This window comes from Mesoplodon bidens, assembly GCF_964165515.1.
Source record: "Mesoplodon bidens genome assembly, chromosome: 15".
Taxonomy (NCBI): domain Eukaryota; kingdom Metazoa; phylum Chordata; class Mammalia; order Artiodactyla; family Ziphiidae; genus Mesoplodon; species Mesoplodon bidens.
Window position 1 is genome coordinate 85,052,343 of NC_138171.1, and position 15,189 is coordinate 85,067,531.

A 15,189-nucleotide genomic window follows, 5' to 3' on the forward strand; every position below is an offset into this window, starting at 1 on the left:
TTAAGGTTCAGAAGCAGGCTTTGAGCAGAATGATTGAGGAGTTCTCCCCGCCCCGCCCCCAGGGTGTGCCTGGCACACCATCCCGACGTGGCCCCGGGTCCCTGCTCTGTGAGTCTCCCCTGCACCTGCCAGGCCTCCCTGTCCCGCCCAGGGACAGCTCTCTACCCTGCGCCCTCCGACCTCCTGCTGTTCTATCTTAAGACCCTGATCCAGCTTTCCTGATCACACAGGATTACAATTACGGGGCGGTCTCAGTACCCTAAACACTGTTATAAGGAAACGTTTATTAGCAAACCATCCCCAGGCTCCCAAGCCCCTTCCCCAGCACAAGGCTGCCCACCCCTGGAGTCAGTCTCTGCCTAGAGCTGGACTTTGAGAGGATGCAATGAAAACACAAGGCCGTTCCACGGCAAAGAGAAATCGCAAATCTCCGAAAAGGAAGATGACACGATAAAGGCATCCAAAGGAGTGATCTGAATATGAAAGGGGTGAGAGAGGCCGTCTTCTGACTGAGCCCGTGAGGGGCGGAGGGGGGCTGGAGGGGGCGTCCTGCTTCCACAGTCCTTCTCGAGACCCCCCCCAAACCAGCATGCTGCATTTTCTTTCTTCTAACCATCAGTGCTCAGCTGAAGTGGAACCTTGGTTGTGTGAAACGTGGGGTTAAAGCGGGAGCCACAAAAGACAACCTCGGTGTCTCCAGGGCCCGGTCCCGCCCCTCCTCCCCGCAGGTGGGGCTGCGGGCTCCCGTGAGCTCGGCGGGCACGTCCCGGTCAGGGTCACCAGCGGGCCCTGGTGGCTTCTGCTCTGTTGTAAGTAGTCTCTGCGTGCCCCTGAAGAGCTAGAAGGGTCCCCGGAACCCCTTAGCTGGTCCTTCAAGTCACTGGCGGCCTGGTGTTGGAGAAGCCGCCCTCCCAGGTTACAGAAAGAGCAGAGTTGAAGGTGGGGGGGTCCCGGGGCGAGCGGGCAGACACGGGCTGGTTTGAGCCTCGTTCCCCTGCTGCGTTCGTTAACTGGAGGAGAGGGTGCTTGGGGCAGGTCTGGGGATTATTATTATTTTTTTTGTCGTATGCAGGCCTCTCACTGCTGTGGCCTCTCCCGTTGTGGAACACAGGCTCCGGATGCACAGGCCCAGCGGCCATGGCTCACGGGCCTAGCTGCTCCACGGCATGTGGAATCTTCCCAGACCGGGGCACAAACCCGTGTCCCCTGCATCGGCAGGCAGACTCTCAACCACTGCGCCACCAGGGAAGCCCAGGTCTGGGGATTATCATAAAGCACCGCTGGGAGAGCTAAGGGTTGGGGTCTGCAGTCCGGGATCAGAGCCCAGCACTGTTACGCAGCAGCATTCCTTTCCAACCCAAGCACCCGCCTGTCTGCTGGGCGGACTTGAGGAGACCGTCTCCCAGCTCCCTTGAGCCTGGTTTCATTATCGATTGCCAAACAAACTCACAACGGATCTTCAGGCCCAATTCCTCTGAGCAGGACAGGGCGGGTGCAAAGCCACCTGGAGCTGTTAGGGGGTCTCACTTCCATCACTTAACTGTGCTTTTGTCAAGTGACAAAACCGGGTGGCTCGTGAATGAGAAAAATGGGGAAAACCTCTTAAAACGCAACTACCCCACGACATCTATCTTTAATGACCCTATCAATTATTCAGTCTCAGGGATGCTAATGGATGGTCGGGGTTTGGAAGCCAATCAAAGAAACCTCCTCCATTTGGAAGCCCTTGAAGTCTTGATTTACGGCCCTGGGCCGTACAGGAGCGCCCAGCTTCTGCTGCTAATTGAATTCCGCTGCCCACGGCCACTGCCCCCACTCCCCGGGGTGACCCCTTCCTGGCCCAAGACAAGAGTGGGTCTCTCTAGGAGCCAGGGTTCCGGGGCGCAAAGGCGGCAGCGGGAAGCGGGCCCCCTTGCTCACCGTCCTGCAGCGTGGTTACCGCCTCTGTCTCCGCGCTGAAGTCGCTGTCCCCAATGTCATTGGTGGCCTTCAGGCGCAGCTTGTAGGAGGTGAAGGGCCTCAGCCTGAAACACGGAAGGGACCCGTGACCGCAGAGACCTCCGCCTGTCCACGGGCCCAGGCGGCCACGAGGAGCAGGCATTCTGGGGCTGCGGTCGAATCCCTCCCGGCAGCAGCGAGCCGGGCGCCCAGGACTGTCTGGGGAGCAGCTCCCAGCACCCAGAGCTGGCTCACTGGCCAGTCTAGGGAGACAGGAGATTCCCGGGGTGGGGGGAGCCCAGAACTTCCCAGCAGGGGGATTGGAGTGCTTGCCTAGGGCTCCTGGGGAGGGACTACCACTTCCTGCACTCAGAGACACCTGTGCACAGCAAGCAGCGCGGGGGACTTCCCAGGAGGAGCTGATCACACCGGCGCAGGCTCGGAGCATCGGAGCACGGGGAGCAGGCGCGCACCTCCTCCCGCAGCCCAGCGCTCCTCCGCGGAGCTCCGTGCCAGCCCCGCCGGGGCCCGGCTCCAGGGGCTGCCCCTGCCCCGCCCCCTCCCGCCAACGGAGCCGCGCTCGAGCAGCGCCGCCCCATCTAGGCCGCAGGGCGGCTCTGCAGGGTAGAGCCGTCACGATTCCTGTTTCACGGCGAGGAGATAGAGGCCCCCGCCCTCCGCCTGAGGACTGGTCAGTGGCTGGGGGTCGGAGGCCGGAAGAGGGGTCTCGCCCTGAAGTGACACTGCCTCCCACCTTAAGTAAGGCCAAGACAGTGTTGGCTGTCCTTGTGAAAAGATGTCCCCCTCGGCCCACGGATGAGACTTTCGGGACATGAACGCACTCCTTGGTGCCACCACTGCAGGCTTCCCCTCTCCCTTCCATCCTTCCTCCGTCTCATCCATCCATCCATCCTCCCACCCACCCAGACGGTCCGTGTGCCCAGCGCAGAGCCACACTGACGACTGAGGCTTCAGACAAACTCCGCCGTGTGGACGACACACAGACCTTCACCCAGTGCCCCGGCGGCGCCTCCCTAGCTCAGCCCCGTTCAGCACCCGGCTGGCTGGCCGGCCGCTGTCACCGCCCTTCGGGTTTTACTTCCAGAGCAGCAGACGAGGGCCCTGCGTCCCCCCTTCCCTCCCAGCAGCGGCTGTGTCTCAGGCAGTGGCCCCGCTGTCCTCCCCGTTTCCCGGACCCGAAGATCCGAAGTGATTCTAGACGCTCCCTCCCCGTCCCTCGAGTCCAAACCATCCCCAAGTTTCCTCAACTTGGTCTAAGCACAGCCCTCCCTGCCTCAGACCAGCCCTTCCCCTGGCTCTGACCCAGCCTGTAGACCAGTGGTTTTCAAACTGAGCACCGAGGAACCCCTGAGACTCCGAGGGACCCTCTGGGCGTCCGGGGCCTCCATTCCCCCTGCATCAACCAACAGCGGCTCCACTTCCATCTGGTCTGTAACTGGTTCTGGGTGACACTTCGTTTAGAGAAAGGATTCTGCTTTTTGAAACACTGACAACCATTTTTGGAAACCAGGATCAGAAAAGTTTTCTCTGCCTCTGTTTTCAAGTCGCCTCCTGCGTAAGACCGATGACAGCGGTCCTCTGTGAGCTGACACCTCGGGGGGCGCTCTTGCTTCCCAGCCCCCCAGAGCCGACTGCACCCTGCTGCTCGCTAGTCCACCGGCGCCCCGATTCCACAGCCAGGAACAGCGCTGACGGCCAACGCTGCCTCGGCCCTGGCTTTAGTGGAGACGCTTCTGAAGTCCCACCCTGAAGGACGATCTGGTTTTGGGGCGACACCCTTTATTCAGTTAAAGCAGACACGTAAGCTCCCATCTGTCCCCAGCTTCCCAGGAGGGATGTCACGAATGGTGGAGGTCACCACGTGTTTCCTCCCCCGGCCTCCAGGTCACCCCGTCTCCCCGTCTGGACTGACAGCAGTGCCCGCGCCGTGAGGCTGTTGCTGGGATGAGTTCAGGAGACGGGCGGAGGGGAGTGTGGCCCACAGCCGGCGCTCAGAACCGAGAAGTGGTCGTAGTGCTCTTGCCCGGCAGGTGCCAGCTTCACCAGCTCCAGGCGATGCCTGGCCCCTGCCCACTGTCCCCGACGCCCCGTGCATGTCCTCGTCTCCTCCATCACAATTTGTAAGTAACTGTTTCCTTGACGACTGTCTTCTTTACAAGACTCAGGACTCCTTGGGGACAGGGACCAAGGCCTCATTTATTGCCTTGTCCCCAGCACCAATGGCAGTGCCTGGCACCCAGGAGGTGCTCAGTGAATCCCCGCATAAGGAATGAATGGCCGGGGTGACATTATCTGTCTCTGAAGTTTCTTGGGAGGGTTGAATAAGAGGACACGTGAATATTAGCACAGGTCCGGCACACGGTAGGTGCCCTGGAAATGACCCTTGTGTTTATATGGAGCACTTTTATTATCTAGTGCGCTGCCATTTAGAACATAGCAGTGCATCTGATTTATTACATTATATTCAGTATGTCACTGTTATCTAATGGTTCCGGAAGCTGAGGCCAAAGGTCAAGCTCTTGAAGACCACCCTTTCTTTCCTGACCTCCGGGGTCTCCAGGAGGCGGGGGCACAGCAGCGGAGCAGTAAAGGATGTCTGATGGCTGGATGACATCTGATGACAGGCGTGTGACAGACGGGCTGGGACGAGGAGCCTGGGAAGCGGAGCTCCCGGCATCAGACCTGCGCTGTGCAGGCTCTCCCGCTTCACGGGACCCATGACTGTCCCTGGGAGTCGCAGGGGACAGGAAGGCATCTGAGCTGCAGGACTTACCCTCTCAGTAGGAAGCCCTGCCAGGCGCCTGAAAACAGGCGAGGATCGACTCGGAGGCCGTGAAGGGAGCGGCCATCGCCCCGGAGAGGTGACCACGGTCACCGTGTCCGCCTCCTGGTCTCCGTCCTCCACAGGCGCCTCATGTCTGCGGAGTTGCTCCTTTGGATTACTGGTCTACCTTCTACCCTGAGCACACCCTCATCGCCCCGTCCATCCCAGCCCCTCGCTCCCTCCGGGCTCGCCCCTGGGCACAACAGGACTTCACGACTGCCTGATAAATGAATAAGGAACAAGCCCTCCGATGTCCCCCAGTTCTGCCCTCTGTTCACTCTTCCAGGCCTCCTTGAGCCTCTGCTTTGGAGTCGGCCCCAAGCAGGAAGTTAAATTCTGGCCCTGCCACTCCTAACTGGGGCACGCCATTTAATGTCTCTGAGTCTCACTCAGTTCATCTATGAAAACAGAGGTAATGATACCCACGCTTCCAGGGGAAGTTAAATGACATAACCCACCCCATGAAGTCTGGCAATCGGTCACACAGTAGGCGCTCAATACATTTTACTTTCTCTTTCCTGTCTTCCCAGAGGCTGCCGGAGAGGGCAGGTCCAGGGGAACAGCAGGGCCCACGGTTACTGGACACACAGCCGTCACCGGAGCCCACGCCATCCCTGCTCTGTCCTAAAGGGACATCCAGAACGTCCACGTGGCTCTGTGCTCAGAGCTCTTCTCTTCAGCTACACTGCATTTCTATGGGATGCAACCATCAACCAGAAACTGGTGATACTGAAATAGGTCCCTCAGACCCAACCCCTCCCAGTGCTCTGGACCCACAGTCACCAGAGGTAGGTATAGGTACGAGATGTGGATTGTTAAACTTTTTGTTTTAAACTTTTGTTTAAATGTTTTATGTTTTTTTGGCCACTAGCAGACTTCGTGCAACTGGCAAAAGTCAAATGTAAAAAGAATGTTTAAAAAAAAAGGAGTGGGGCTTCCCTGGTGGCGCAGTGGTTGAAAGTCCGCCTGCCAATGCAGGGGACGCAGGTTCGTGCCCCGGTCTGGGAAGATCCCACATGCCGCAGAGCGGCTGGGCCCGTGAGCCATGACTGCTGAGCCTGTGCGTCCGGAGCCTGTGCTCCACAACGGGAGAGGCCACAACAGTGAGAGGCCCCCGTAACGCAAAAACAAAAAGAAAAAAGAAGGAGAATGTAGCTGTCAGGACGATGAAGCAGGCAGGGAGATGACCCGGTGGCAGTGAACAAGACGTCGCTTTCCCGGGATTCTGCCCGCGACATGTTTTCTACTGAGGGGGGGGAACCATGTGTCCTGGTTCTGGCCCACTAGGAAACTGACAACAGTGTCTCCTGCACTAAATTAAACTGTCTGTCCTGAAACATGGACCTCTCCTTTCCAACGCAAAGTCCCAAGCACACCACTGGTCTGTTGGAGGCTCCGTGACAGGAGAGGCAGTTGGATTTTATCGCTCTTCTTTCACATGTTTACACGAGGAGGTGGGGTTATTTATGACCGAGGGCACATTCTAACGAAGCCAGGCGCCCAGCGCACTGGAGTGTGCTGTACAAAGTAAGCTGGGCATCCTGGCCACGCTCGCCCAACCCCCAACCCCCAACCCCCAGGCGGCACAGGAGAATCCTGGCCCGGGGTGTGTGTCTGCAGCAGAGTGCCTTCCACTGCAGGGGGAGCTGTGTCTTGCGGGTCCCACGGCTGTCATAAGGCTGGCGGGCTCCGCGGGGACAGGCTTTGACTATTCTGGGGGCCTTGTTACTTGGCCGTCCATTCACTGCTGTTGGTCACTGAGGCAAATCTTCGACCCAGAGCTGAGAGGAACCACAGGATGGTTCCTCCAGCCCGTGTTTCGCTCCTCCAAGGTCCCATGGCCACTCAGGGGTAGACGGACTGCTGAGAGCTTGGGGTGTAGATGATAAACACTGTTTGCTACATCTGGACCCACGTAAATTAGCTGGGTGCTGGTTTGCATCTGTGAAGCTTGGGGCTACAGGCCCAGGGAATGTCCGAAACACAAAGGGATCCCCTCCCCCATTCAGAGAAGCTGAGGCCCTTTCGCTGCTTAAGACACGTCTGCTGCCCCCTGTCCTCGTCTGCACGACGGAAATAATAAAAAGTCTGGTCTGTACCCCACAGGCCTTTCTCTCCACGTGGATGACCTGGGGGACAACACGTGGGAATTGTTCTGGAACTGATGGAGGGCTGGGTGATGCTGAGACGGTGATGGTGGCGATGACAATGACAGCAGGGGAGATGGCGCGGGAGGCTTCACCACCAGGTCGCCGTGGGGAGCGTCTCGGAGGGGCGCGTCCACACTGATGCCATTCCAGCCTCATCTTCCCACCACGAGGAGGGCGGTTACAGCTGCCGTGACTGTCACTAGTGCTCTAAACCCCTACTCGCCAGCAGACGGACCTGAACAAATGTCGCCTCTAAGTGGCAGGCAGTGACCTCGGCCCTTCCGGAGGCAGAACGTGTGCATGGGGACCGTCCATCCCTCATCTTCAGACAGAGCTGAGAGCTTTTTGGGTCATGGGATGAGGGAGTCACTCAGACCAGGTATATCACTTGGGGTCCCAGGAGGCCGCAGCTCTAAGTGGTGAGCTGCCTTCCTTCTGGGCCCGTGGCTGCCTCTGAAGGTCACCTCCAAAGGGGGCGCGCGCTCCGTGCGCCAAAGCAGAGCTGCCGGGAGGTCCCTGCGAGCCTCCCGCGCTACTCCTGCTCATCCCGTCAGGGTGCAGGCCGGCCGCACAGCCTCCCGGGTGGGCAGTGACAGTGGCCACCGCCGCCTGGAGCCGACAACACCCGCTGTGGGCGCCAGCTTCACCCCCGTCGGTGCCGGCTCCTTGGACCAGGGCCGTGGTCCCCTTCTCCTTCAGCCCCGCTGCTGGCACACGTAGGAGGGAGTGACAGTGCCACGCTCCAACCCCAGCCCTGAGCTGCGCCTCCGGGGGTCTCTGAGGATGGCACGGCTCATGGCCTCTGCTCAGCGGACAGCAGACTGGCGGCCTTGCGAGGGGGAGGGTGGCGTGCCCAGGGAGGCCCACATGTGCTCCCTGCTGGCTGGGCAGGGCTGCAGGCAAGGTACCAAAGCGACCTCTGACCCTGTTCCTCACCCGTGGAACTGGGACGGCAGTTCCTGGAGCGGTCGTGGGGATTCCACGGGCAGGTGGACGTGAGTGCGGCACGGTACCCGGCACGGGGCTCGTTCTGAACGACGAGAGGACCTCGGTCCGCCTAGGAAACCATGGTCCTGGCCTCCTCCGTCCTCCTGGGAGGTCCTGGCAGGGGTTCTAGCACCCACGGGGGACAGTGGGACCCACTACTTAGTAGCCCCTCCCCAGCCCCGGAGCATGAGCCTGGCAGAAAGTGACAAGGCCAGGGCCGGGCGGGAAGTACAGTGAAGATGCCAAGGCGTCTCCCCGGGCTGCCGCCATCACCCTCCCAGGCGGGGTCTTCCACGCGGGCGGACGTGAGGACGCAGGGCCCGAGGCCACTTCCTAGACCTGCCCGTCTAGACTGTTCCATCTGTAGGATTCTGGCGGGCGACGTAACCCCGCCCAGCCCTAGTCTCCTTCACCGTAAGGAGTGGGGCGGCCGAGAGAAGGGGCCCAGGTGGGATCACGACGCAGCGGGTCCAGCTGCGGCCGGCGGTGCAGCCCCTCCCTCCTGCCCAGCAGTTCACCAGACAGCTGGCTTGGGGGGCGGGGCTCTGATCCTGCCCCATCCGCTGTCACTAAGGAACGGCGGCCCCCAGGCGGAATCTGTCCACCTTGCTGACGCAGAGACGGCACAGAGAAGGGCCTCTCTCCGGCCTGTGACACGGTGACAGTGGCAGGCTGGGCTGCCCTCCCCGCCGCCCCCAACTCCGTGCCACTCGGGCACTGGGGAGCCTCAGTCCCCCTCCCGGGCTCAGGGCCCCACTGCCTGCTCATCTGTGCCTCGTCAGTCCCCGGGGCCTGGGGCGGGCGGACCATCTGTGCCGGGCCGCTCGGAAGGACTCTGGTGGGGAAGTGGCCCGAGTGGGCGTCTGCACCCGGACGCGGGATGCAAGGACTACTGGGTCCCGGCACAGCACCGCTGACTACAAGAGGAGACATAGGCTTTCGGTGGCGCGTCTCTGCGTCCTGCACAGGCTCCCTACTCAATGGGCAGGAGCTGGCTGGGGAGGGCAGGGCCCCCGTACCCCGGGGGAGGGTCCCCCTGGCCCTCTGCGTACCTTTCAACGGCACAGGCTGTGGCCTCGTGGCTGATGGACGAGGAATAGGTCTGCCACTGTCCCCGGGGCAGCTCGCGCAGCTGCACCGTGAAGTACCGGATGGGGGAGGCCCCGTCGCTGCCCGGGACCCACTGGAGCCACAGGCTGCGCGCGGTCACTTCCGCTTGGGGCACCAGGAGCTCCCTAGGGGGCGCCGGCCGCTCTGCAACCAAAAGAGGACAGATCAGGGACACGTGAGAGGCTCGCAGTGAAATTAAGCAGGGGAGGCACTGTGGCTGCCCAGAGAGCCGGTTGCACGGATTAGACGATCTGCAGACTGACTGTCCCTGGTTCCGCAGGGACATGAGGGTCTCTGACTTCGGCCGGGGCCCAGCTTGGATCTGACTGGAGACCCCTGCTGGCTCTTGGAATGGTCCATCCTCAGAGCAGAGAAAGACAGGCAGACAGACAGACAGACTGGAGGTGAACCCACCCATGCTCCCCGACGGCACCGCCGTGTAAGGCATCTTGAATGACACCTGGGCGCCCCGAGCATCTCCAGGTTCCTTTGGACTCTCTCCCGCTTTCTGATCTTGGGATGAGTGCATCTTTAACACTAATCTCCTCCCCCTGGAAGTTGACCTGGGCCTGAAACTGTAAAGGCATGTGGAGCAGGGGTGCCTGGGGGCTGTCACTGGCCACTCCGTGCCTGCAGGGATGGGGACTGGGATGCGGGCAGCGGGGCCGGGACCTGGCTTCTTTTTTTTTTTTTTTTTTTTGCGGTACGTGGGCCTCTCACTGTTGTGGCCTCTTCCGTTGCGGAGCACAGGCTCCGGACGCTCAGGCTCAGTGGCCATGGCTCACGGGCCTAGCCGCTCCGCGGCATGTGGGATCTTCCCAGACTGGGGCACGAACCCGTGTCCCCTGCATTGGCAGGCGGACTCTCAACCACTGTGCCACCAGGGAAGCCCGGGACCTGGCTTCTGAGTGGGGCTCGTCTGCCCGTCGCCCTGTCTCCTCACCCCATTGATTTCAATAGAGAAGCTCCACAGAGGGAGGAATCATTCTTTCACTGTTTATCATGAAGAGTATCGATTCTGATTAGAAGGTGTGGCGTGAAATAAAGCAGCAATTGACTGCCGGCCCCAGGTGATGGGCGGCCGGGGGCCCTTGCATCTAACGTAATCAGCACCCTTCGCTGAAGCACACTGCACACTTCTTCTCGCCCCCAGAAGCCTCAGTCCTGCCCCTGCTTCTCAGGCCCCTCCCGGACCCACCGGAAGGGACAAAGCTCTCCCGGGCCCCCTCTCCCTGAGCCACGCGGACCGACGCCCTGCAGGCGCTGGTGGGGCGGCTGTTCCAGCTGTGGGACGGTGCAGGCAGGGGCACGTGGTGGGTAGGGGACAGGGCTGCCTCCTTAGGGGAGCTCGTGTCAGTACTGGCACTCGGGTTTGGTTCAAGTCACATCAGACCGTGAGCAAACCTCTTTCCCCCTCCTTCCGAGGGGCTGCATGGAGTCTAAGGAGGAGGGCAAGAAACGAGGCCTGTGGCTCTGAGCTGCCTGGGGGAGAAACTCAGTCCTGGCTGCTCCCCACACCCTGAAAGTGCTGGCCTGACGGAGTCCCGGTGGGGGGGAGCCTGCAGGAAGCTCTGGTATCCCTGGGGAGGAGGAGAGCTCTCTATCTTTGGACCTGGGAGGATGAGGCCTGAGAGCCCAGCCTGGGGCGAGTGTTGGGCTGTGAGACCCGCTGTGCGTCCAGCTCCAGGTAGGCTCAGCGGTGCCTAAGGAACGCGCAGTTCGCGCGGCCACCCTCCCCAGGCACGCGGGACCTCCCCTCCTCTGGCCCGGCAGGGAATTGGGCCTCCCCGTCTTACCTCTCTTCTCGGTGGTGATGACGGTGGCCTCCAGCGGCTCCCCCCAGCCCTGCCTGGTCTTGGCCGACAGCCGGAAGACGTACGCGGACTCCGGGGCCAGCTCAGTGGCCGTGAACTGCCTCACGGTGGCGCCGACCTCCACGGTGGTGAACGTGTTCGGGCTGCTGCTGGCCAGGCGGTAGGCGATCTGGTACCCTGTGGGGGGGCACAAGGGCTGCTGGTCAGCTGTGCCCTCACTCACGGGGCAGCCTCCAGTCCTGCCACCCGGGAAACCCTACAGAGCCACGTGTTTCTGCGCTGTTTCCCTCTCCCAGGCCAGCATCTGAGCAGCAGGCTGGGGCTCTTGGGAGCGAAGCCAGGCTCCGTGATGAAGGGAGGGCCTCGGGGCGCCAAGTCCCCTCTTCTTCCTTCACGGAACTAGATGTGAAAACAGCTTCCTCTTCCCTGTGGTCCTCGGAGCCCGGAGGACCCAGGGAGCAGCGCGAATGGCAGCCGCTTTCTCTGTCCCTGCCCCCCCGCCCGCCTTCCAGTGGCCCTGCCCTCAACCCCCAAGGGTCTTTTTTCCTGGAGCGCTTCTCCCTGGAGCGGGCTGCCCTGGAGGCTCTCACACCTGTGCTCAGACCACGTCTGTCTGTCTGTCTGCACACCCCGCTTCCTCCCGCCAGCCCAGCGCTCCCGCCCCTCCCAGAAGCCCCACCCCTGCGGCTCTGAGCCGGGGGCTCCCCTGAAACAGCTCGCCCCAGTGTCGAGGAAGCAGAAGGGAGTACATCAGCTCGGGGCAGGGCCCCGCCTCTGACCGTCTCTCAAAGTCCCCTGATCATCAAGGGTTCATGGTTGATCGGGCTTCATTAAGGACCAGGCCTCCCCCACCAGGCCCTGCTGGGGCCCCTCTGCCCATATCTGAAGAGGCACAGCGGACTTGCAGACCCGGCCCGAGCCTCCTGGGCTCCCAGACAACTGCGGTCCAGCCGCTGAGTCCTGCGCTAAGACCAGAAGTGGCAGTGCCGTGACCTCCACACCGCTAATGACAGCCAAGCCACTCAGTTCAACAGGGACCCTCAGGGGACGAGGCCAGCAGCGCCAAACCCAGCTCTGCCTTCGCAGGGCGTCCCGTGGGTGTGACGGCCCCTGTGGAGATGGGCTGCTGGCCCTCGGGACAGGCCCTCTGGGCCTCAAGCAGCTTGCGTCTCCGTGGCCTCCCTGCCCCGGGTGGGCATCTCTGCTCCTTCAGGCATCTCCTTGGGCTCCTTTGGTCCTCCCACTCGCACAGCCTTTGGCCCCATCAGTGGCCAAGCTTCCTGGCACCTGCCCGCCTGCATAAGGAGCCTCAGCCTGCCCGCTATGTGGGGGGCCAGGAGGACGATCCCACGGGGTCAGACGCAGAGTGTGCCCTAGCACTCAGCCCCTAACCACTGCGGGTCACTACCATGGCCATGCAGACGGGGGCGGGCAGCCCAGCCCTGTCCACAGTGACCACCGTCACAGCGTGTTTGCAGGACCCTGGACAGGCTCTGACAGCTGTGTTCTGCCTCCGACGGTCATCCTCCCCACCGTGGCGGCCAGCTGTCCCGGGGTGTCCTGCTGGACACCTGTCCTTTCCCATCCACTGACCGACGACCGGGGGCTCTTCTCCTGGACCTCCCCTAGCACCTCCCTCGCCCCTGCCTGGTCCTCGGGGAGGGGGCACCTGGAGCTCGGGTGCATTGGGAGCCCAAGCCCAAGCTCTGAGACTCCCGGACACCTAGCACTCTGAAAACGAGGGCCATGTGGTCAGTGTGGCCACCGCAGCAGAGCCCTCCTGCTGCCCACCTGACGGTGCTCTCCTCCTGAGCCTCCTGAGGTCCTGCCAGAGAGCAGCAGAGCTCAGAGAGGTCAGCAGTCTGCCTGAGGTCACACAGAAAGTCACCAGCAGAGCTGGCCTGAGCCCTGCGTCTGTCCAGCTCCAAAGCCTTCACCCTCCACGGAGCCACAGCGTCCCGAGAAGCGAAAGCGTCCACCCCAGGCTCCCAGCAGAGGGGGTAGAGGGGCCCCTGGCGTCCTGCCCCACGAGAAGAGCATGTCTCCAGGGACAACAGTGCCCCCGCAGCCACAGGGTGCGGGGGCTTGTGTCCGGGCTCCGCGCCAGGCTCCAGGAGAACATGCCACCCGCTGTAGCCCGCCGTCGGCCCCGCTGCTCATTTCTGCGTCACCGCTAACACCTCTGCGGTGGGCATCTGCTTTGTCAGAGTCGGTTTCCCTTCCGGTCCCCGGTCCTTCTGGTCCTCACCCCCGCTGGTCCCAGGCGATGCGGTGAACTCGGTCCCCCGACGTGCGACAGCACCCGCTGGCTCCGCACCGTGACCGTGGTGGACGCACGAGACTCCCGTGCTGCTCGCCTCCCCCCTTGGCTGCCACACCATCCGTCCTGATTCCCTGGCCTGGGCCTTCACACTTTACATCCATTTCTCTCTCTGTTATTTGATGTATTAAGCCCCATCTCTCTTCTGAAACTCACCCACTGCTACGAGAGTGATGTAAATCCACGTTTTTACACCAGCTCTAACCTCAGTACATCTACGCCGGCTTTTAGGTGTCGTATTATTATTTTTATGTTGTCAGGATTTGCAGGTGAAAAGAGACACCCATGTTTGGCAGATTTCGAGGGGCACAGGGGGAGATCAGACGGCCTAGAGGCAGCCTCTGTCCGAGGGCGGCGCGGTCCACGTGGGCACGTGGTTCATCCACAGAGGCTACAGCAAGCCTCACGGGGGACTGGGGACCTCTACGTCCCCCTGGCCACTGGAGGAAAGTCTGCCTGTGCCCCGTACGAAGCAACTGACCAACGTCATTATCACACGCACATTCCCAAACCAAAGCAAGGAACTAAGGGAAGGTATCTTGCACAGACAAACCGAACTTCACAATCCAGCACAAAGACTACACAGGCAGACACAGACCACCAACAAGAACATGATCAAACACAATACTTTAAAACCCTCAAGAGGGAGGTGTGGCCCAGGGTAAGTGTGTACGGCCATTCGAATACCACTCCTAGTGATGAAGAGATGCCAACCCTCCCCAAAGAACAAGGAAGTAACTTTGCGTTAAAAACAGATGAACGTATGTATGTCTGAGACCCGGGCCCTGTCTGCGTACACACTGAATTTCTGTGTAGGACTGAGCTGACCAGGGTTCTTTTTCAGAGTGTGAGACAGCGTGCCTACAGCTGAGATGGCGGGAGGCGCAGAAACCACCTGACCAGCACGCCCAGGCACCTGGAACACCGGGCGGCCGCTGGCGTGTGGTTAACACTCGGCGTCCCGGGGGCCCCCGACACCCGTCAGGGAGCTCCCCTCACGACCCCCACCAGCCAGCGTTCGGTCCCTTAACGTGTCCCTTTGTATTTCGGAGAGTCATGTGTGTGAGTGATTAAGACTCCTCATTAATTCAAATCACCTTTCACCTAGTAAGCCTGAATTAATGAGGATTTATACACTTTTAGGAACAGGACATGATTACAGATGTGCTTTCTTTATCCTTTATTCTTTATGATGTTTCATCTCTTCTCAGATTATCTGCCACTGGAATTAAAAATCCTGGGATGGGGCTTCCCTGGTGGCGCAGTGGTTGAGAGTCCACCTGCCGATGCAGGGGACACGGGTTCGTGCCCCGGTCCGGGAAGATCCCACATGCCGCGGAGCGGCTGGGCCCATGAGCCATGGCCGCTGAGCCTGAGCGTCCGGAGCCTGTGCTCCACAACGGGAGAGGCCACAACAGTGAGAGGCCCGTGTACCGCAAAAAAAAAAAAAATCCTGGGATGAAACTCAGATTTTGTTCAAAGGCACATGTATCTTTGTGAGCTGGGATTTGGGGACGAAATGGGAACCGGTCTCCCCGAAGGTCCTCCCCTCCCTTCCCCTTCCTGGGCTGGCTCAGGTCTGCTCTCCATCAAAGGCACCACCTCTGCCCTCCCCCACCCCCAGAGCACGGCGCTAGGGTGACCCTTGACCTCGCCTCCCCGTGGGCGGTTCCTTCACATGGTCCCTCGCTCACTCCCTGTCCTGTCTCTTGCCTGCCTCCTCGCCATCCTGGCACTGGATGGCGTGTTGTATGCTTCTAGATGGTCTCGTCTGTCTCTCAGAAGCCCCTGACCGCGCAGCAGGATGTCGTCAGGAGACCCGGGTCCTAACCCAGCCTAGCTTTTCTCACCTCGGGCAAGTTTCAACTCTCGACTTTTTGTTTCTAGCTATGAATAAAGAAAAACATCAGCCCCCACTCATCAGGGCCCCAGGCGCGTCACTCCTACCACGTGCAGACCTCGCAGTGGTCTATGGTCCAGGGTCCACGGGGCACATGACAGCGTCTCCGTGTCACACCCGAGGAG

General features: G+C 61.0%; 1 protein-coding gene across 1 annotated transcript in view; it reads right to left on the reverse strand.

Annotated features, from left to right (window-relative positions):
• The window catches only part of SDK1 (sidekick cell adhesion molecule 1), a gene marked incomplete at its 5' end in the record, with an annotated part of 840,176 nt that overhangs the window by 76,573 nt on the left and 748,414 nt on the right, over positions 1–15,189 (reverse strand). The window contains 3 exons of the mRNA XM_081255449.1: positions 1,921–2,024; positions 8,973–9,174; positions 10,827–11,021. Coding sequence (XP_081111575.1) covers positions 1,921–2,024; positions 8,973–9,174; positions 10,827–11,021 — 501 coding nt within the window. The remainder of the gene's footprint in view (positions 1–1,920; positions 2,025–8,972; positions 9,175–10,826; positions 11,022–15,189) is intronic.